Source organism: Hordeum vulgare, chromosome 6H (genome assembly GCF_904849725.1).
Source record: "Hordeum vulgare subsp. vulgare chromosome 6H, MorexV3_pseudomolecules_assembly, whole genome shotgun sequence".
Classification (NCBI taxonomy): Eukaryota; Viridiplantae; Streptophyta; class Magnoliopsida; order Poales; family Poaceae; genus Hordeum; species Hordeum vulgare.
Window position 1 is genome coordinate 22,766,682 of NC_058523.1, and position 21,935 is coordinate 22,788,616.

The 21,935-nt window shown below is 42.8% G+C and overlaps 3 protein-coding genes across 4 annotated transcripts; all 3 read left to right on the forward strand.

The window, feature by feature from the left end:
• The first annotated feature begins 493 nt into the window (after window positions 1–493).
• On the forward strand, window positions 494–4,752 carry LOC123401918 (ribosomal RNA small subunit methyltransferase, chloroplastic). Its single transcript, XM_045095783.1, has 11 exons — window positions 494–709; window positions 801–950; window positions 1,086–1,142; window positions 2,153–2,245; window positions 2,360–2,455; window positions 2,838–2,922; window positions 3,463–3,515; window positions 3,620–3,703; window positions 3,803–3,913; window positions 3,973–4,148; window positions 4,240–4,752. Exons 1-10 carry the CDS (start codon window positions 494–496, stop codon window positions 4,036–4,038), a joined length of 1,011 nt encoding a protein of 336 aa, XP_044951718.1. The 3' UTR covers window positions 4,039–4,148; window positions 4,240–4,752.
• A 2,239-nt stretch (window positions 4,753–6,991) lies between these two features.
• LOC123401142 (serine/arginine-rich splicing factor RS41-like) lies at window positions 6,992–10,560 on the forward strand. 2 transcript variants are annotated; one of them, XM_045094870.1, is made up of 6 exons: window positions 6,992–7,103; window positions 8,100–8,240; window positions 9,277–9,389; window positions 9,472–9,707; window positions 9,817–10,164; window positions 10,247–10,560. In XM_045094870.1, exons 2-6 carry the CDS (start codon window positions 8,135–8,137, stop codon window positions 10,275–10,277), a joined length of 834 nt encoding a protein of 277 aa, XP_044950805.1. In that variant the 5' UTR covers window positions 6,992–7,103; window positions 8,100–8,134; the 3' UTR covers window positions 10,278–10,560. The 2 variants fall into 2 exon arrangements, with proteins under 2 accessions (XP_044950805.1, XP_044950806.1); XM_045094871.1 differs by lacking the exons at window positions 6,992–7,103; window positions 8,100–8,240 and adding an exon at window positions 8,763–9,098.
• A 3,077-nt stretch (window positions 10,561–13,637) lies between these two features.
• On the forward strand, window positions 13,638–14,907 carry LOC123403259 (ervatamin-C-like). Its single transcript, XM_045097203.1, has one exon. It carries the CDS (start codon window positions 13,714–13,716, stop codon window positions 14,836–14,838), a length of 1,125 nt encoding a protein of 374 aa, XP_044953138.1. The 5' UTR covers window positions 13,638–13,713; the 3' UTR covers window positions 14,839–14,907.
• The last annotated feature ends 7,028 nt before the right edge of the window (window positions 14,908–21,935 follow it).

A 21,935-nucleotide genomic window follows, 5' to 3' on the forward strand; every position in this document is an offset into this window, starting at 1 on the left:
AGCTTGTCCTAGACGACGAAATAGCCTTTCACCTCGCTTTATAAATAAAGCAACAAATCTACACCAAAGGTACCAACATAAAATTCACTGGCTGTCGGGGCCACAGCACAAGCAGCTTGTCCTAGACCCCTAGAAAAAAAATCTTCCGAATCAAAATTGTTGTTCGCGCGCTGCTTCATTTTATTTGGACCCTGATGCACATCAATCATCGAACCTGGTGTATATGCATGTTGTACAAACTAAGCGCTACTGAAAGAAAGAATCGACCCTGATGCATGTGCATCACGGTGCCTCCATTCAGCTTCACCCCTGCTCACAACCGGGATCGGGTCCGGCCGCCGCCGCCCCGGCCTCTTTCCTCTCCATGGCCGCCGCCGCAGGAGAGAGGGTTTGGTGGGCCGAAGTCTTGGGCTTGGGCTTGGGCTTTGGGATTGAAATTTCAGCTAAATAAAATCGAATGTGAGAAAGAAAAAAAAAGATATCGCCTTCGAAAATGCTGGCGCTCACTTCCTTATCCCCGCGGCCTTCCCCGTCTCCGGCCACGCCTCCTCACCGCCGGCCGCCGCCGCCCCGCGGCCGTATCCGGCCCACATCCGCCGTCGCAACGGCCGCATCCGACGGCGGCGGCGCGGGCGACGACTACCACTCGACCATCCGCTCACTCAACTCGCACGGCCGCCGCCACGTCCCCCGCAAATCCCTCGGTCAGGTCCGTCCGTCCAGCCACCCTCTCCTTCCCCGGTCGCGGAACCCCCAGCCCGCTAGTTCCTTACCGTTGGGCTGCGCTCACTGTGCTGCAGAACTACATGCTGAACGCGAGGGTGAACGAGGAGCTGGTGGCGGCGGCGGGGGTAGAGGTAGGGGACGTCGTGCTCGAGATAGGACCCGGGACGGGCTCGCTCACCGCCGCTCTGCTCGCCGCCGGCGCCACCGTCGTCGCCGTCGAGAAGGTTCGCCTATTTCAGTTTGCTAGTCTAGTACCATTGCTCGACCAGTGAGTGACCCTGTAGTTGATCTCTGCTAACTGATGAATTCATCCATAATCTGCAATACCACATTTTTATTATGTGTTTGTTTGGTGACAGGATAAGCATATGGCTACACTTGTGAGAGATAGGTTTGGATCCACAGAGCAATTGAAGGTACCGTCTTGTTCTCAAATGAACACATTGGATTGTTTCATCCCTGTGTTTGGCTATTGATTCATGTTGCTTGAATGGTAGTAAAAGGCAACCCCATGGCTTGTACCTTCATTCCTTTAAATTTGTAATAAGCTCGGTCCGGCAGCAGGGTTATTCTTTTACATGAAAGCATTTTTTACATTGTGTAGCTACTAAAACAAATGCTACATTACGGACGGTAGTAAATACCTCCAATTGAATGATGTATCTCGGTATCGGTTCTCTGTTCTTATTCATACTGGTTCGGTAGTGAACTGCATTCTAACTTAACCTGCTTTATGTTGAAAAAAAATGGCAGCTTTTTACATGAAAAGTAAGATTCAGATATCATGAATTCTTCTTAACTTTGGACAGAGTAAACTTATATGGATATGTTAGTCCATGAACACTTTTGTTGGCTGTAAACTTTTTGCAGGTACTCCCTCCGTCCGTAATTAGTTGACGCTCAAATGGATGTATCTAGCACTGAAATAGGACTAGATACAACCGTTTGAGCGTGTCAACTAATTCCGGATGGAGGGAGTATATGTTGTGACAGATGGTTGTTAACACGAAATGCCTAAGTGCTAGGCTCAAAAGTTATCACTTAGCTACAGTGTGTGATGGCCACTGTGATAACTTTTAATACTTTGCTCTTTGTAGTGTATGCTAACCATCCCTGTGTTTTTTAACAAAGACTATTGCACTGACCATTCTCTTGTTGCCCTTCTGGATATCTAAGATAACAAATCTTACTGTCCAATAGGTTGCCCTTCTGGATATTTTGTTACATATTTAACAAATCTAGAAATTCTAATTGGATGTTAAGATCAAACATACTCCCATTTTATTACAAAACTAAGGTGTAATGTTTAACTGGAGTAGTTCACCTGGAATAGTTCTAACTGGAGTAGTTCTAAATCAAAGATGGATAACAATTCTAACTGGAGTAGTTCTCATCCGATGTGTAATGAGTTTGAAATTTAATGCAGGTCATTGAAGAAGATATTACAAAATTTCACGTTCACTCCCATTTTCTCCCTATCCTGGACGAGAAATCCCGTGGCACGAAAAAATATGCCAAGGTTAGCATTGATGTTTGGCATTATTTGTATTTCATTGAACTTCTTGCAGAATTAGTTAACTATTGGTCATGATGAAGGCGGTCTTGTGTCCACCTCAAACTTTGTATTTTGCAGGTTGTAGCAAACTTACCATTCAATGTCAGCACTGAAGTTGTCAAACAAATTCTCCCAATGGGAGATGTTTTCTCTGTCATGGTGCTCATGCTTCAGGTTTGCATCACATCTTTTTTTGCATAAAGTGGGTACATTTTTTCTTGCACGTTCCAGTTAATTATAACCCAGTGTTAGTTCATAAGATGACTGAACTTTGTTTGTTTGCTGCAGTATAAACTGCTTGTACAATTTGTATGTTCAAAGTACTGCTCATTTCTGTGTATCTATTAATGTCAAACATAATGGTGTTTGTATGTGTCTTCTATTTTCCTCTACTATCACTTCTGCCAAATTTTATGTTAGATTTTCGGATTTTTTTCCAGTGATTTTTTGTCGTTGTTATGTTGGAGGTTCTTCTAGTCTTCATTATTTATTGTGATTCATTTCACCTTTAGTAAGAAAAGGTACATCTTATTAATTCTTCTGTTCTTCATTTCAGGATGAAGCAGCGCTACGCCTTGCAAATGCTTCAATACAAACACCAGAGTACCGACCTATCAATGTGTTTGTGAATTTCTACTCTGGTAAGAGGTCTTCCTTTAGTTTTACCCGTTTGATACCTTCGTGACACTGGAATACTCTGTATCTGCATTCCATCGTCCAGGCTTGAAAATAGGTTTACTCTTTTGTTCTTTTCGTTTTTGCAAGTAATCATGCTTTTATCCGAGGAAAACGGTAAGTTGACTCTCATAATGGGTATATTGTTTTGGGCTTTATACAAGGGATTGTTTTTCTCCATCGTTTCGATTTCGACATGCAGATGCTCTGATGTACATTAGCTAGTATTCTTGAGTAGTTAAATGATCAAAAGTATCGTCATTGCCCGCATCTGATGGGAGCGCAGTGGCGTCTCCTTGCCTACCTGGGTTCAATCCCTGTGTGGGCAGATTATATCTCTTTTGTACTCTAGTAACTGCTACTGTCTACTGTGTAGCTATGCAATTCATGCCTTGATAGTCACCAAATCATCTGAACTGTTTTTCAGTGTCTTAACAATTCGCTTAGTATGCCTAGGTACATATATCACAGTTAATGAAATGCATACGTTATCTTTGTTTTTTTAGAACCCGAATACAAGTTCAAGGTAGAGAGGGCCAACTTTTTCCCTCAACCGACGGTAAGCAAGTTCTTATTTCAGATGTCCTTGTGCGTAGAATGCTATAACAATGCTTGGGGTTTCATAAATGTGGCATGTAAGGACTTATCATAGATACCATGCAGGTTGACGGTGGTGTTATAAGGTTTAAAATAAAGGATGCTGGGGAGTATCCGCCTGTTAGTTCTAACAAAAGTTTTTTTTCAATGGTGAGTCAGACTGCATGCATGAGTTTCCTCCTTGTTTTTCCATTAACCGTCAGTTGTTGGTGCTAGCCATTAAGACTTCCCCGTGCCCTTTCATTCCAGGTGAACTCCGCGTTCAATGGGAAGCGCAAGATGCTTCGGAAATCACTTCAACACCTATATTCTTCTGTTGAAATCGAGGCCGCTCTTACCAATATCGGTCTTCCGCCTACAGTAAGCTCTCCCTCCATCCATCCATCCTTGCTCGTGCACTAAATTCATTATTGCTGCAGGCTAGACCGTCGGAACTGATGATGGATGATTTCGTGAGGTTGCACAATCACCTGGGAAAAGTATGACCACCCCTGCATTCAAAATGCGTATGGAATCATCTTATTGGTTTGCTCGCTGGACTATGCATGCCTCTGAAGTGATTTTGTTCCCAGCTAGAGGGCACTGCAACTTGCAGGTAAATCACATACATAAAAGATGGCAAGTGGATTGGCTCAAGATATTGTTCTTTAACCTGATACAACAGATAATTCTCCAAATCATTTCAGATCATCCTTGCTGACAGTGACCGCCTAGTATTCTTCAGCAGTCCCACAGCCTTCACCGCAACATAATTGGTGGCACAGCTTCAGCCCACGGTGTCCTTGCATGGATGATCATAGTGATTGTGCTATAAGTTCAAAACCAATGATAATGCGCAGGGCATGATTTGCTCGCACAAGAATTGCAGTTCTTTTCCTTATCGCAGATAGCATCCCTGCAAGAGGGAAGATACGCGGGCGTTGCATGTGTATAATTTACTGCAACTATCTATCCTCTTGTACTAATCTTCGCAGGTTGGAGGCAGAAATGTAGGGATCAAATGTCTGTCAGAACAATCTGAAGACCAGGCAAAGATGCTAGCTGCTCATAGTAAATTGCCAATAGCGTTTTTATGTGTGGACATAGATGGTAGATAGAGGTACAGCCATTGCATTTTGAGCTTAAGTTTTGGCTATAAACTGCAACAAAAAGGTGCAAATGCTCAGTGTTTGAGTGAGCGATATTCTGCTGTTTTTTTACCTGGCAGCGTGTCGCTACGATGCAACATATAGTTAGTGGCAGTTCTTTTCCTGGCAAATACTTCCTCCGTCTAGAATTACTTGTCGCATAAATGAATAAAAATGAATGTACCTAGAACTAAAATACATCTAGCTACATCCATTATTATGACAAGTATTTTCATACGAAGGGAATATCTGTTAACAAGCTGTGTTGTTATTTTATTGGTAAACACTACTATTCATCTAATCGATTTTATTTGCTATGTCCGCCACCTCCTGGTTGCGCCACATCCCCCCCCCCTCTCCCCCACACCGCTTGCCTCTTGTGACGCCAGGCAACGGCGACCACATGTGTGGGGCGACGATGTTGCAGAAACAAAAATCAATCGCTCAATCCCAACTCCTCGTTGCAGAAACAAAAATCAATCGCTCAATCCCAACTCCTCATTTTCTCGCCTTCGATCCACTCGGTCTGTCTCTCTCCCCCATGATGCTCAAGCACTTCCTTCAATCTTCTTGCGAAATCATCCACGGGCAAGCTCCAGCCATGGCGGACAGCAGTGTCAATCTACTTTCCAAATCTCCGCAGTGTCAATCTACTTTGCAAATCTCCGCAGTGTCAATCTACTTTCCAAATCTCCGCAGTGTCAATCTACTTTCCAAATCATATCCGGCCCAAGCTCCAACCATGATGAACAGTGGTGTCGATCTGCTTCCCAAAAGACGCCACACAAAAGGGTCAGCCGAGTGAATTTTTTCGAACGCGGTTCAGTTTGTGAAATACTTTCGTCCACGGGTCAAATTCGTCAAATTTGACGAGAGGATGCTCCATGCATGCAGCAATTGGTAATTCAACCGTCGAGGCCACCGCCATCATGTCCGAAGAGAAGCCAAGGAGACCAAATGATGAGAGGGCGCTCAAGGTGGCCACATTCGCTTCCGCAACCTAGGTCGTCATTTGTGAGGAGCTAGATTCCCATAGGAAGGGTGTCGCTGCGAAGCCACATATGGGTGGAGTAGGAGGCCTACAAGAGGGGTGTCGTCGAGGCCATTGTCTAGGTTGAGCCGGAGTCCAAAAGGAAAGGTGCAAAGGAGACCGCGACCGCCTTGTTGGAGATATCTTCATACTCCTCTAACGACGACAATCAGGAGCCATGCATTATCGCTAGATTATGTAGACGTCGTAGTTGCATTTGGACCTTCATTATCTAATGTTTGTTTTTGTTAAATTTGGAACTTATTTATCTCTTAGAACGAGAACATAGTGGTCTGAAAAAGCGAGCATCACGCGTTCAACACGGATCGATGGGCCCCACTTGCAAGTAAAAATAATACTCCCGCCGTTCCTTTATGTAAGGCGTATAATTTTCAGCACGGTGATGAAGGCACATAATTATAGAGGTGTTAGGACAAAATTACCCTTAACAAATGTATTGGTTAGTGGCAAGTAAATCAATGAATCTAGAAAAGTAAGAGATACAAGCAATCAAGAAAGAGAGATTGTATCTTTCTTTTGATACAATTAGAAGTACCTGCAATCATGAGATAGATACTTTCCTCTTTGTGGATGGCTAAGTAAGGAAACTACAAGGAATTACAAGAAAAGCACCTTACATTATGAAATTTTATCAAAAAACAAATACACTTTATATAATGAATGTAGGGACCATGTAAAAGCATAATGAAGATTGAAGAATCGTAGTTGCGGGGACCTTGACCAAGAGCTTGTTTGAAATTGCTCTACTTCAAAAAATTCAGTTCCGCTCTAAAAAACGTATACCAAACAGAATACCTCCACGATACGTCGCTCTGCAAAAAAAATAGAATCCAGGGTCTAACTCCATTTTTTTTGTGAAGCTCTCTAGGAGGTGCTCCATAAAGTTGTAGAAGCTGGAGTTCGAAGAAAGTTACCCATCACCGTTACTAGTAAGTGAATACCCCTTTGTTTTTTCCCCTCTCATCCAATCAAATGGATTCTTTCCGCTAAAATTTCCATTCGTGAAGCTGGAGCTAGATGAAAGCCAGACATCCTCTTTAAAATATTTGTAAGTTTTGTATGAAACTGCTCTAAAGTAGATTTGATAAAGCGGAACTGATTTTGATGCGGTCTCAAACAGGGACTAAGCTGACTTTACACACCAACTTTGGAATATTTTTGAAAAAAAACGCCACGCCGACAGGTGGGCCCCACCCCCGCAGCCCCTCGTTTCCCCCTCGCGTATAAACCCCTCCCTCCCCCCCTGCTCACGGGCCACGGACCTGCCCCTGTCTGTCTCCGTCCTCCCCCCGCTCCCCTCGCCGCCGGGTCCGAACCAGCCGCGCCCCCCGTCGAAAACCTAGGGTTCCGCCCTCCCCCGCCCCCTCCGAAGGTAACGCCGCGCACCCCCACCACGCCTCTCGCATGGCTGCCACGATCTCCTCCCCGCAGCACGGCGCCCGTCCTGCGCCCCGCCCCCTGGATCTGGCGCTCGCTCGGCCGCCTCGGCTGCAGGGAGCTCAGATCTGGCGATTTTTTCATATTTTTTTCTTCAATAGGACTCTAGCTCGCCTTTTGCTCTGCGTCGCTCCGTCTGAGCGGGCGCGCTGGCGGGTTCTGGGCATGCACGGGAGAGTTAGGTTCAGCTGCGCCGGACGTGGAAATCTGGCAACGGGGCCTGCCACCGAGAGAATCCGTGTGCTGTTTAAGCTGTGATGAAAATTCGCTCGTGGTTGTCAGGTGCCTGCTACCGCGGCGTTGCGGTCCACCGGGATGTTCTGTTACGGTTTATCATGTAGTATGCGCTTGTTAGGTATTGCGGGATTCAGCCGTTTTGGGTTGTTGGCATATGGGCACTGTATCCGTTCCAAAATATAGTGTGCGCGTGTGTAGATTTAATTCCGAAGTCGAAAAACTTTGTAGAGTTTGACAAAGTTCATAGGAGAAAAGCATCAACATCTGGATGCACTATAGTTTGGATTAGAGGGAGTATCATGGATGCTGCTCCACTCCCCTGTGCTCCCGTTTGAACTAATATTGTATTGTCATCCTAGAGATTTTCATTCGCATGCTGGCTGATAAATAAACTGGAAGGACACCATTTATTTTGCTGGTCAGCTGATCAGTTGTGCTGGACACCAAGGTGTTTGAGCTATAGATACGCAGTTTGCATGCCGTTTGGGTAAATGAATCTAGCTAGCATATGTGAAGCTCCTCATAAGTACCTCAAATGTGCTGAGCTTTTGCAAATCTGCTACTGATGTTTATGTCTGTAGTTTCTGTGTAAAATGTCTGGAATAATGACTGCATGAATCTGCTATCATCTATTGAGCATGTGTATCATAACCGCCCACGATTAACAGTTTCTCTGACTTGTATCTTCGAATAGGTTTGGGGAAGATCTGTTTATACAGCAACACCAACATGAGGCCAATTTTCTGCGGGAACCTTGACTATGATGCCCGCCAATCTGAAGTCGAGCGTCTTTTTGGCAAATATGGAAGAGTGGAGCGAGTTGACATGAAGACAGGTATGAACTCTTTGTGTCCATTCTCTAGATTTAAGTTGTCCTTTTTACCATCTGATTTTATGTTGCACCTATTTGGTGGTGTCGGTCATTAAGGCAACAAACTCTTCTAAGAAATAAACTTACAAGTGTAATGCTTGAGTAAACTGCTATTTACTCAAAAGGGATATTAATGTGCACAAATACATTAGCTCCATACAAGTCTTCCAAGGGAATGGAGTGAATGGTGTGCTCAGTTAGCTTTAACAAGATTGGGTGGGTGCCAAGTGGAAACAGCCGTCCTCGTTGCTGCAAAGACTGCCATCGCTTCTTCAACCATCCCTGGTGCAGTATGATGCGGTCTGTTATAAGATATGATTGGACAAAGTGTATCAGGCCAGAGACTGTTCAGCAGAATCAGATTATGTTTATTGTTATTTTGTCAAAGTCATTGGACAAGTCCAAACCAGGATATAAATTTAGAAAAAGAAGTTATTTCTTAAAGTTTAGGTCCAGTACTCAATTGTTTCTTTGCCGCAGGAATATCATGAAGCATCTGTGCTCTTCCTGGTTGATGGACTGGGCTCTACCTTTCCTGCCTGAGCCCCTGCCTCATGCCCTGTCCATTTCCAGGAGTTCACAGTCCACCATGACATCTGTCACTTGGAAACGACCACCTTGTGACTGATGTCTTACTTTTACATCAATGTTGCACCCTCCTCCCCCGCCCGGTTACACTCTCCCACGTCGACCAAACCATGCCAATCTCATGGCCGGCTGGAGAAGAGTAGAGGTTCCACCGGCAGCACCACCACCTCTTTTGGTGTACCACGAACGTTTGGATTATCGTACTCTGACATCATTTAGTGCAACATGCAAAAGGTCTGTTCTTATTTGTGCTGACATATCAATTTGTAGCTTCCTGAGGTGATCTTGAAGTTTTTTTTCTCTTGCAAAGATTTTGATCGCCATACAAGCCATTATCTGTTTACCCTAAGGGTTAGTAAAATGTGCGAGCTACTTTAAATAACTAGTCATCTTTCCATGTTCAACATTGAAGGATTTGCGTTCGTCTACATGGAAGATGAACGTGATGCTGAAGATGCTATCCGTAGACTTGATAGAACTGACTTTGGTAGAACAGGGAGGAGACTGAGAGTCGAATGGACAAAGGTGCGCAGTTGTAAACTAATAATAAAAGTCATCTCTCAGTAGCCTTATTTTTCTTAATATCCGTCGTCTATTATTTGTGTAGGAGGATCGCAGTGGTGGTCGGAAAGGAAATGGAAAGAGATCTCCAAGCAGCGTGAAACCAACCAAAACCTTGTTTGTGATCAACTTTGATCCAATCAACACAAGGACAAGAGATCTGGAGAAGCACTTTGATCTGTATGGCAAGATTGCAAATATCAGAATCAGAAGGAACTTTGCATTTGTCCAGTATGAAACACAGGAGGATGCTACTAAAGCTCTGGACGGTACTAATGGAAGGTACTAACACTTGTTTCTTGATGACAGTACTTACACTGTCATGAATAGTTCTTTTGCTATATGGCTTACAGTAATAGCTTGATTATAACTGAATTCATTCTTTTGGCAGCACTGTGATGGACAGGGTGATTTCTGTTGAGTATGCGCTTCGTGACGATGATGAAAAAAGGAACGGGTACAGTCCAGACAGGAGAGGAGGCCGTGATAGGTCTCCTGACAGAAGGGACAATCGTGGTAGGTCGGCAAGTCCTTATGGCAGAGGGCGGGAAAGGGGCAGCCCAGACTATGGCAGGGGCAGGGAGAGGGGCAGCCCGGACTATGGCAAGGGCGGTGCCAGAGATAGTCCTGACTATGTCCGTGGTGGAAGCCCGTACGGCGGCAAAGGGGATGACAGGGCTAGCCCCAAGTATGACCGTGAACGCCGTGAAGCCAGTCCTGCCTATGACAGGCGCCGCAGGTTCGTATGCTGAAAACGCTTCATTATGCTTGCTAAATCGTGTTGAAGCACCACACTGAACATGTTCTCCGCTGTTGTGCAGCCGCTCGCCTGCAAGGGAAGATAGGGACTGAAGCTGTACCATGGATGGCTGCGCTCAATCCTGGGTGCTTCGGACCAAATGGATGCACCGTCCTAGTGCGATGTTCGCTCAAGTTGGTTATGTTAGGCAGCCAGGAACTTCTGTAATATCTCTCTATTAGCTAGCTCTAGCTGAATGCTTTGTCGATTTAGTTTGAACTGTGATTGTTAGCTTGAACTTTGTGCAAAGGGATTCTTCCGGTGAGACCATTTGCGGAGCGATGAGATGTACCGTGTATCGACCGACAGCAGTATTCTAGCTTTGCACTTTGGTTATTCTTCCATATGTTCCTATTCTTCACTATTGTTTCTGCTTGTGTGCTGGTCGACATGGTTGAGGATGGTGACCTTTGAGGAAGATAGAGGCTAATGTTGTGGTGGTGACGTCCATGGCTTCGGCAACATACTTCTTCTGTACCTAAATAACTATAGTTCTTTTGTACCTAAATAGTTATAGTTGGGGAGAACTAGGTACTTCTGAAGTAGGAGAGAGGAGGGGTGGATGATGTGGTGGGAGCTTGGTTTTTATTTATTTATTTTTTGTCAAAGAAATGATAGAAAAAATATATTTGATTTAGTTATGTTGATTGATTTTGGTAAATGACAAGTTATGATTTGATATTTTTGGCCCTATGATTTGATTCCTTTAGGCGGGTTTTCAGAGTATTAACCCTGCGCGGCCCAGAAACCTCCCTAAGCCTCGACGACCCATTTGTTTCGTGTGTTTTGCACAGTCCAATCCATTTCATCCCCCTTGGATCCCCTCCTATCCACACGTCTTTCAAGCCTCGAGGGCACACACACAGGGAACACAGGGAAAGAAGGAAAAAAGACAGGAAAAGCAACGCCCTCGCCGCCCCCGGGGTGTAAATGTTCTCCTCCGCCGGTTCTCCCCGAGATGATTCCTCCCCTCTCCTTCACTTCTCCATCCCCTCCCCTAACCCTAGGGCCGGCTCTTCTTGCTCCTCATCCGATACCCAATGGACATGGCTCTGTTGTGGAGTTTGTCTGTATGTCTCTTCTAATTGCAGAACACGACATATAGGTTCGGTAGCCTTTAAATATTGGTTGAAATTTAGGTGGCTATTTAGTTGTTTTTTATCAACATGTAGTGGATTGTATGGATACTCATCTTGGTTTTTTTTCACCCATACACACTCCAGGATAGTACTGGGATCTTTGCTCGAGGTATAGTATTCTCTGAAAGCTTGTGAAACGAATCTTAGTTGCAATTTTGTGTAGCGAGGTAACTGCAAGGTTCAACCACTGCACTTTTGTGTGAAAGCATGATTTTACGCAATACAGATTTTTTTTTCCATGATCAAAGAGGATACAGAGTGTTAGTGTAAAGCAAAACATATCTGCACTTTATTCAGTATTCAGGGAGAGCACTGAAGAAGCACTTGCTATTTGTACCAAAAGTAATGCAAACCAATATTAGAAATGTGAATTCGCACATCTCTGGGAACACTGTGAACTGAATGTTCAGTTTAGTGTTAGTGCTTCGGTTCAGTGTACTGAATTTTCAGTGTTAGTGCTTCAGTTCAATGTACTAAATTTTCAGTGTTAGTGCTTCAGTTCAGTGTTCAAACCATTGTACTGGTGTTGCGTGTTAACTGAATTTTCAGCTGAGATATGTGTGCTCACTTGTATTCTTGACTTCATTGTTGGCAGAGGGTAGTTATATCTGATATCTAGCGTATATGTCTCTAGTTGAATTGGTTCTAGTTTAATTTATGGCAGCATTGGTTCTCCATTCTCACATTATATGTGTCATCTATTCTATTCTGCTAGTACTATCTTCCATACTCAAAAGCATTATCCCGTGTTGCATTATCTTTGTTGGACATTCAAAAGTTGGAAAACTGATCGTGAGCAATTGCACAAGTACTTTGTGTTGCTGGATACAAATATTTTGTGGCTGTGTAAAATGTTGTTGTTGTGAAAGATCACACATGGCATGTTGATTCCGAGTAATGATGTTACAAGAATTTATATTGTTGTTGCGATATACTCCATGCATGTGATGAGATACCGATTCAAATTCATGCAAATTTATGTTGTTGCTACAAAATTATTCCCCTGTAGCAGATCATATTTTTATTTGGACACCTTTACAATTTTGTAGCAAGCTCTTCTTGATAAAAAGATTGCATTTTTGAACGCTTGCACAATATTTGCATTCCCTGCCTACCAAACATTTGTTTCATATGAAGAGGATTGTGATTAGAGGGGTTTGAGGGGTTTCAAGTGGATTTGAGGGGATTGGGTGGAAGAGGGGAATTCACCAAATCCCCTGAAATCCCCTCGTTCCCAAACCTCTCAATTCCAGTTCTGTCAAACAAGGCCTTATGTGGAAGCGACCGAATCTCTGTGATATTGATTCATCTGGAAATTGGATAAACCAGGAGTAAAAACCGATGGGAGGAGACGTCTGTGGAGGAAAGGGATTAACTGAAGTGGAGGCGACAGAACCAATTCCCCTTAACAGTAGAGATACGTAGAATCAACTCCACTTCAATAGTAGAGATACTAAATATCAATATTTGTGCTTATCACGCAATTGATATCCTCCTTAATATAAACATGCAATTGATGTGTAATTGATATCCTCCTAAATATAAACATGCAATTAATACCTAATATAGATTTGTAAATTTTTTTAAAACATGATACAAACGTAGATACTCACATACAATCAATCATATGAACGTGCACACACCGTATTCCTATGAGCACCTCAAAAATATTAAGCCGGCACAACGTTTTGAGGTCGACGAAGTCGTCACAAACTCCTTCATAGTCGCCGAGAATGTCTCCTTCCACGGAACGGACATCATCGGAAGGCCTGAAATGAAAATCTGGGACTTGAATCCTGGTGTGTTGGATTCACCACAAGGAACCTAACCATCCGCTCAGTTCGCACATGCATTTAATTTTCTTTCTAATATTACTCCCTCCGTTCCTAAATATAAGTCTTTCTAAGAGTTTCATTAATGGACTACATACGGATGTATATAGACATATTTTAGGGTATAGATTCACTCATTTTGTTCCGTATGTAGACACCTAGTGAAATATCTTAAAAGACTTATATTTAGGTACGGAGGGAGTAACATGTTTTAAACGTGTGCATTTATCAGTACTAGTGTACACATTTACTAGTACAAAGTAAACGTGTATCTACAACACACATGGATATTGGAAAGAAAATTAATGGTAAGTTGATATTAGATAGAATATCAATTATGCATTAATTATGTGATTATCACATATGTTGGTATTTGCCATGATATTAATTACGAGTTAAATATGTTGAGCACTCACCATTGGTATAGATATAAACAGGGATAGGTAAGTAGGAGTTGGACTATTGTAAGGAGATCCATCGTTACCTAGACACTCCACACTCAACCAACCACACACACAATGGCAATAGCACTTCCGACGATGCTATTCGTGGCCATCGCGCTGACCACCACTATGTCGACGGCCAACGCCATCGACATCATGGATAAGGACTTGGCATCGGAGGAATCCTTGTGGGCGTTGTATGAGCGTTGGTGCGAGAATCACGTGGTGGAACGTGAAATCGACGACAAGGCTCGACGCTTCAATGTGTTCAAGGAGAATGCACGCATGATCCATGAGTTCAACCAACATGACATGCCCTACAAGCTAAGCCTCAACCTCTTCGGCGACATGACTGATGAAGAGGTCAACCACACTTACGGTCGCTGCTCCAACATCATGTCCAGCGGCCGGAAGCGCCAAAGCCAGGATCGTGTCATGCAGGGCGCCATCGCTGCCCGTGAAGGCCTTCCAACTGATGTGGACTGGCGCATGATGGGATACAACACCCGTCCATCGGCGGTGACGAACGTGAAGCGTCAGGGAACTTGCGGGGGCTGCTGGGCCTTTGCGGCCATAGCGGCAGTGGAGGGCATCAACTCCATCAGGACTCGGAACCTGACATCATTATCCGTGCAACAACTTCTAGACTGCGACAAGGGGAATGAAGGTTGTCGTGGCGGCAACGCAGAAGGGGCCTTCAAGTACATGATCCACAACGGCGGCATCGAAACGGAGGCTGAGTACCCATATGTTGGCCATGAGCAAGGCCACTGCTCGGTGCCCAAGAAGAACCGGAACCCCGTCGTCACCATCAATGGCTACAAACAGGTGCCGCCGAATGAGGTGGCGTTGATGCAGGCAGTGGCGGCCCAACCGGTCGTCGTGGCACTCGACGCTAACTCCATGGCTTTCCGGCGCTATGGGGGAGGCGTATTCGTGGGACCTTGTGGGACAGACCTGAGCCATGAAATGACAGTGGTGGGCTATGGCACTACTGGTGAGCAGGGTTCGGAAAAACATATAGATTACTGGATCGTGAAGAACTCGCTGGGGCCAGAATGGGGTGAAAATGGCTACATACGCATAGCACGCAACGTCAGCGGCCATGATGAGGAGGGGTTGTGTGGCATCCTCATAGATGCGTCATATCCGGTGAAGTTCACAAGGGAAGGTGTGAATGATATCATGAAGACAAAATAGCAGTTGCATTTAAAGTTTGACAGTCCTTTCAACATGCATGTTTCGGACATACATATGGACCGTTCGTTTCTATTGTACAACTAATGTTACCTATATCTTTGGGATGTAAAATGATGCATGTCTATGATAGTATAAAGCGATTGTACCGACTAAAATGATGCATGTTTCTATTGTACAACTATTGTAAAAACATTTCACGTTCTACAAAAAGATTGCCATCCGTTCGATTGTGACCACACGGCTTTGAGGGCATTCGCCAGGAGGCCCTAATATTCCGACGTTTACTAGTTACCATTCATGTATACTTAACAAGGAAAATAATATCCTTATTAAGACACAACACCAACTAAAGAAATACTAGTACATAGCAATGTGCAATTAATGCTATCTCTATCTTCCAAATTTGGTTGTGTATAATAACTTTTACTATTAAAACATACAATATAAGGCCCAGGGTGAAGAATAAAGTAATTCCTCACCTGAGTCGAACGACCGAGCTAGAACCACCAAATTATCTTTGCTTTTTAAGAGGAAGGCTTGAGCCTTCTTTCAAAAAGGTTATTGAAACTTTACCCTATATGGTTACTATGTTTGTATTCTTGCTTTTACCAATCTGTAACTGCATTTTCTTAGGAACACTCCCAATCCATAACTTCAGATAACTATATGGAGATTGAATTTGCTATATTCCACTCTGGAGCATACTTCTTTCCATGTGCGTATAGGCTTTATGGGAAATCACTCTATCACAAGTTCTTATAGTATTTGGATGAATCTTCTAAGATAACCCGAGTTAAGGAAATATCAACAATCCACCTAATCGGAGCAGATTTATATTTAATTCTATCAAATGTTAAATCTAGTTGCCTTAATCTACTATCTTTTTATAGTAACATTCTGACCTATATCTGAGATTTTTTTTAGCTCCTTCAACGGCAACGATTCAGTAATCCCCTATATATCTTACCACATGGCCCATTTTATTCAACACATTTAGATATAATAACACCCCTATTCACCAAGCTCCTAGCACCCTTAGTGTTTGTAGATCAAACTATTCTTCTGCAAAAAAATGAACAGTTGTTCTGAACCCGAAATTGTTTTGAAAGAAACTGAATTGTACTACCTGCTCATTGTCTACTACACTACTACAGTAGGTGGGACATGCCAGATAACATATTGTATATAACAAATTTCAGCGTGGGGCATTATCCTGCTGTTCTTTCGAATCACGTGTTGTTATTTTTGTCCATAGCATTCATGATTTGAGTTTATGTGAAGGCATCTAAAAGAGAACATATTTTTGATAAATGAATGTGCGATACACCCTTTTGCGCACCTAACATATAGATGCCAGAAGAGTTGCACGCTTGCTTCCTACTAATCAGTTTTTACACTGTAGGAAGCTCATCTATAAGTACCCTGATAACAGTGGGCTGATATAATACTTTTGAAAATCTGGAAAAACATAAGGACCTTTGACAACACAGAGTTATGCTAAGAGGATGTTTGAGTCTATCCATTATGAGTTTCAATCCAGGAGAGCTGCAAGCGGGTTATCTTGTTTCTGGATCCTGTTTTAGTTGCTTTCTCCCTGGTCGAAGTGTATTAGAGTTCTCTCTGGAGGGTTGTGTAATCAGCATGTCTGAGATCATGAGTAGAGTTCCAGTTCTGTTTTCTGAAGAGCTGACCCTGTAAATACTAGCTCCATGTTTCTTAGAGATAATCTATAAATTATTCCCTCTATTTCAATAAAGTTTGGGGTTAGGCCCTTCGAACACTACTCCATGTATTGAAGAAGTCAATGTGACATTATAGTTGGAAATTTTAGTTACCATTCGAGGAATAAACTTTTGAATAATTGAGATGCAATTCCATAAATGGTACCCCCTCCGTAAATAAATGTAAGTGATCTTTTATTTTTTTATAGAGGAAGTACCTCCGTATAAAGTTCCAAATGAGATTTTACTACATCAAATCCATGGCGCCTAATGAACAAGTCAAGATAAAAATATAGGCGAGAAGGAGAGGTAGTATGCATCACTACCTCATTGTTTTTCTCGGGGCAGAAAATAAGATCTTCTAAAAGAAAAAAAACGATCAGATGCAGATAGGAATGGTCTTGCGATGCATGCAGCTTGTGCAGACGGAAGTACTTAGGCCCTGTTTGGAACCATAATAGATTATGATAATCTGGATTATGAAGATAAATCATATAATCTGGTTTATAAAAATAATCTAGGTGAACATGTTTGGAGGCCAGATTATATAAACTGTAATCCAGGTTTTACATTGCATAATGACCTATCTACCCTCTGTTTTTTTTTTAAGATGAGGGTAGCGGTGGTAGAAATGTTATTATCTCCAACTTTACAAGGGTAATGGGTCATTAGCAATCCATAATCTGATTTTAGCTGGTATAGAGTAGATTATGAGTTTTTAATAATCTATCCATCTAGTTTTTATAATCTACACTATAAGTTGTCTTGTTTGGAAACATAATAGATTATAAAAACTGGATTATATAATCTGGGTGGTTCCAAACAGGGCCTTAGTCCGTGATGTAAGGCCCTGTTTGGAACCACCCAGATTATATAATCTGGTTTTTATAATCTATTATGTTTCCAAACAGGACAATTTATATTGTAGATTTTAAAAACTAGATGACCAGATTATTAAAAACTCATAATCTACTCTACCCCAGCTAAAATCAGATTATGGATTACTAATGACCTATTACCCTTGTAAACTTGAAGATAATTACCTACTGCCACCGCCACCGTCTTATTTTGATACAGGACAGACATGTCATTGTACAATGTAAAACCTGAATTACAGTTTATATAATCTGGCCTTCAAACATACCCACCTGGATTATTTTTATAAACCAGATTATATAATCTATCTTCATAATCCAGATTATTATAATCTATTGTAGTTCTAAACAGGGCCTAAATTTACCTTGCAAACCTATTGTTTCTTTCGTTCTAGTGTCCGAATATTGCATGCGCCGTAACTTTGCATGCGTGAGAAAAATTTACCTGACTAGCCGTGTTTCTTACGGCAGCTCCATAGTATACATTTCCTTCCTTCCTATTGTAATCTTACCTCGGGTGTTTTTGAGGGTGTTTGGTTGAGATTTTTAACAGCTTCCCCAGCTTTGAAGCCAGCAGCCCAACCAAACAGCCAGCTTCTGGGAGAAGTTTGACTGCAGCTGCAGCTTTTTTACATGCAAAAGGAGAAGCTGGTCCCGAGCAGCTTCCACAGCTTCCTCCCCCGGTGAATCACTCCCACGCCCATCCTACCCCTGCCACTTCGTTAGAATTACAGCAAAAATGCCCTTCCCATATAAACGTGCAAATCCCCCATTCAGTTTTTTTCCTTAGCCATTTTTTCCCCGCAGCACACAGCCACACGGGATGGAGCAAGGGCGGCGCTAGGTTTTCCCGTGGCCAGCCTCGTCCGCCGGCCGGGACTGCGCCGCCGGCGCCGGCCGGCGCCCGCCCTCGCCTCGCTGTACACCAGAGCCCGCCCTCCGGCGCCCGCCCTCGGTCGCCCGCCCTCGCCCGCCCTTCGGCGCCCGCCCTCGTCGGGGACTGCGCCGCCGGCGCCGGCCGGCGCCCGCCCTCCGGCGCCCTCGCCCGTGTTCGTCTGCGCCGGAGACCGCCTCCCAGCGCCTCGCCGACCTCCTCCCAACGCACCTCCCCCTCGTTCTCAAGATCTGCAGGATTTTTCAAGGTAGCTCTCTGTTCTTCTTTTTTATTTCCCTGTGTACATATATGTTTGTGTATGATTCTATTGGCAGAAAATTACATGCCTTCGTTTTTGATTCTATTAGCAAAAAATACATGTATATATGTTTGAATATATGAGCAGAATAAAATAGATGCTTTCATATGTATGGATGCCAATAGGCCATATATATACATGTTTTGAGGAGAATGTTTAACTTTGAATGCAATAGATGGACAAAGCAAATTGGGATGCATATCATACTAAAATATTTTGTGAGATATGCAAAGAAGAGACGGAGAAGCACAATAGGCCGGGTGGTTATTTGAGTCCCAAAGGTTACAACAATCTCGAGGAGAAATTTTTTGAACTAACTAAGAAAAGACGCACAAGAAGGCAATTCAAAAACAAATGGGACCAATTGAAGAAAGAATATGCTCGGTTTATGGAGTTAAAGAATTCTGCAACTGGACTTGGTTGGAATGATAAGATGGGAACAATTGAAGCTGATGATAGTTGGTGGGACATTCATCTTAAGGTGAGGATGGTCATATATTTATGATTAAGATTTCCAATTGTTTATGTCATTGTGTTAATGTGTATGCTATTTTCAGAAATACCTAGGACATGCAAAGTGGCGGTACATGGGCCCTCCCAACTTGAAGGAGATGGATGTTATGTTTGAGAATGCTCATGTCACCGGGGAAACAGCCTCCATTCCAGGAGAGATATCCAGTAGCTCGGATGATGATGCCATTGCGGAGGTAAAAGAGAGTGAAGATTTGGGAACTCCTTTGAAATCTTTCAAGAAGAAAGGAGGGCAAGGTAAAACATTAGGTAAACGCAAATCTAAGTCTCATGTAGAAGATGAAGAGGACAAGAACCCATTTCTTCGTGCGTATAAGCAAACCTTGGGAAAAATAAACTCAAGAGTGAGTGAAGGATCAGCTAACCATGTTCCCAAAGTTACTGCTCCAACCATGGGAGAAGTACTTAATTTGATGGTGGAGTGTGGGGCCGAGGAAGGGACTTCTTTGTTCCACACCGCGACCAAGATTGTGATGAAGCCAGAGTATCGTGAGTTGTTTATGTTGATTAAAACCAAGGAGGGCAGGTTTGACTGGCTTACGAGGGAGCACGAAGCAATGAGCAAGTAGCAAGTTGTATTAAAACCATGTTCCCAAATGTTGTTTATGGGACCTGTTTCAGTTTGAATGTGTGTTGATGTAGTGAACTATTTATGAGATCTGTTGCTATCGTGTAATGAAAAATGTTGACTCATTTGTTTGCTGCCATTTTTGGGCTGATGTGCATCTCATATGTGATCTTTGCTGCCATTTTTTGGGCTGATGTGCATCTCATATGTTTTATATATCATATGTGATGTTTGCTGCCATTTTTTGGGCTGCAATGTACGTATACATTTGCTGCCATTTTTTGGGCTGCCATTTACTTATATGTTTGCTGCTCTATTTTGTAGATGGATGAAAGTGTTGAGATGGTTGATGACGAGGCTGAGAGGACTTTTCTTCTTCAAATGACACACATTTCATATGAAGTTGCTATGCTGGGTGAAATAGGTAACAAGTATAGTCAGACTTATTTGAACAAAGCACCATATCGAATTCCTCAACAAACTGGTTATGAATGGGTCATGGAGAATCTTGATAATAGAAAGATGTGCTACAAAATGTTTAGGATGTACCCAGATGTTTTTATTTCATTGCATGATCTTCTAGTTGATGATTATGGATTGCAATCAAGTAGAGGCATGACATCGTTGGAATCATTAGCTATGTTCTTATGGATGGTTGGAGCCCCACAATCTTTCTCTCAAGTTGAAAATCGTTTTGCAAGATCAACTGAAACAATTCATCGAAAGTTCAAAGAAGTGTTGGATTGTCTGTGCAAGTTATCATCCAACAACATAAAACCCACTGATTATTCTTTCTCAACTCCTCATGAAAGAATTAAAGATGATCGATTTTGGCCACATTTTGAGGGTGCTATTGGAGCAATAGATGGATGTCACATACCAGTTTCAGTTCCAGCATTAGATGTCATTACCCACACCGGGCGACATGGATTTACTTCTCAAAATGTGATGGCTGTTTGTGACTTTGACATGAGGTTTACTTTCGTCGTTGTTGGGTGGCCGGGCTCGGCACATGACACAAGGATTTTGAATCATACCGTGGAGAAGTATGCACATAAGTTCCCTCTTCCTCCACATGGTACTACAAAACAATACTCATATTCAAAGCAATTTAGTTTCAAGTTTTCTTTTTGTAATGCTAACTTTGTTGTAATTTTTAGGCAAATACTACCTTGTCGATTCAGGCTATCCAAACCGAAGTGGATACCTTGCTCCATACAAAGGCCAAACCTATCATATACCGGAGTTTCGCAATAGGCGAAGAGAACCGACGGGGAAGTATGAGGTATACAATCATGCTCACTCTTCACTTCGCAATGTGGTAGAACGCACATTTGGTGTGCTTAAGGAAAAGTGGCGCATCTTGAAAAAGGTGCCAAAATTCAAGCCTAGAAGACAAAAGAAGATTATTGTTGCTTGTATGGCACTTCACAATTATATTCGGGACACCAAGTTACGTGACAAAGAGTTCGATAAGTGTGACGCGGATGAGGACTACATGCCACATGTTTTGCGACAAACTGTACCACTACAAGGCGATAGTACCTCATCTTTACTTGATGCGGTAAACATGAATGATCTTCGTGAGAACATTGCTGACTCTTTGTTTGCCGCGAGAGGAGGATAACTATCTTATGGGAGAGCCAAATGATGTCTTTTGGTATAGATATTTGACCGATGATGTATGAACAAGTAATGTCTTTTGGTGTAGATGTAGGAAATAGGAAGTATATTTTGGTATAAATATGTGGACAGTGGTATATGAACAATGTTCATGATGATGTATGAACAACTAATGTTATATATGAACAATGTTAGCAATTATCAAATTTTAATTACCTCCAAAATACATGCATCAACTAAAAATTAGTGAAACATGTCAAAAAATAGATTATTATCATAATATCAGTACATATACACCGTCTCAGCATCTCAGGGATATTCCAGACATTTACTCGAAACCCACAGTTCAGACAGCCAGTTTACCAAACGACAACACTGCTCACAGCAGCTATCCTGACACAGCAGCTTTTCCACAGCCCACAGCTCACAGCTGCTTCTCCACAGCCCATAGCCTAACCAAACACAGCCTTTATCTCTTACGTTTTGAAGTTCTGGTCGTGGGGTGGCTGGGGTGAGGAATAAATTTCCTTCCTTCGTGTTGTAATCTTACCTCGGGTGTTTTTATCATTCTGGCCGTGGGGTGGCT

Excerpts from the sequence above, each read along its gene's own strand:
- LOC123401918 (XM_045095783.1), top strand. The coding sequence starts at position 494 with ATGCTGGCGCTCACTTCCTTATCCCCGCGGCCTTCCCCGTCTCCGGCC. Across the intron at positions 710-800 it reads CCCGCAAATCCCTCGGTCAG|AACTACATGCTGAACGCGAG; the intron begins GTCCGTCCGTCC and ends ACTGTGCTGCAG. Across the intron at positions 3,704-3,802 it reads ACAAAAGTTTTTTTTCAATG|GTGAACTCCGCGTTCAATGG; the intron begins GTGAGTCAGACT and ends CTTTCATTCCAG.
- LOC123401142 (XM_045094870.1), top strand. The coding sequence starts at position 8,135 with ATGAGGCCAATTTTCTGCGGGAACCTTGACTATGATGCCCGCCAATCT. Across the intron at positions 9,390-9,471 it reads TGAGAGTCGAATGGACAAAG|GAGGATCGCAGTGGTGGTCG; the intron begins GTGCGCAGTTGT and ends TTATTTGTGTAG. Across the intron at positions 10,165-10,246 it reads GCCTATGACAGGCGCCGCAG|CCGCTCGCCTGCAAGGGAAG; the intron begins GTTCGTATGCTG and ends GCTGTTGTGCAG.
- LOC123403259 (XM_045097203.1), top strand. The coding sequence starts at position 13,714 with ATGGCAATAGCACTTCCGACGATGCTATTCGTGGCCATCGCGCTGACC.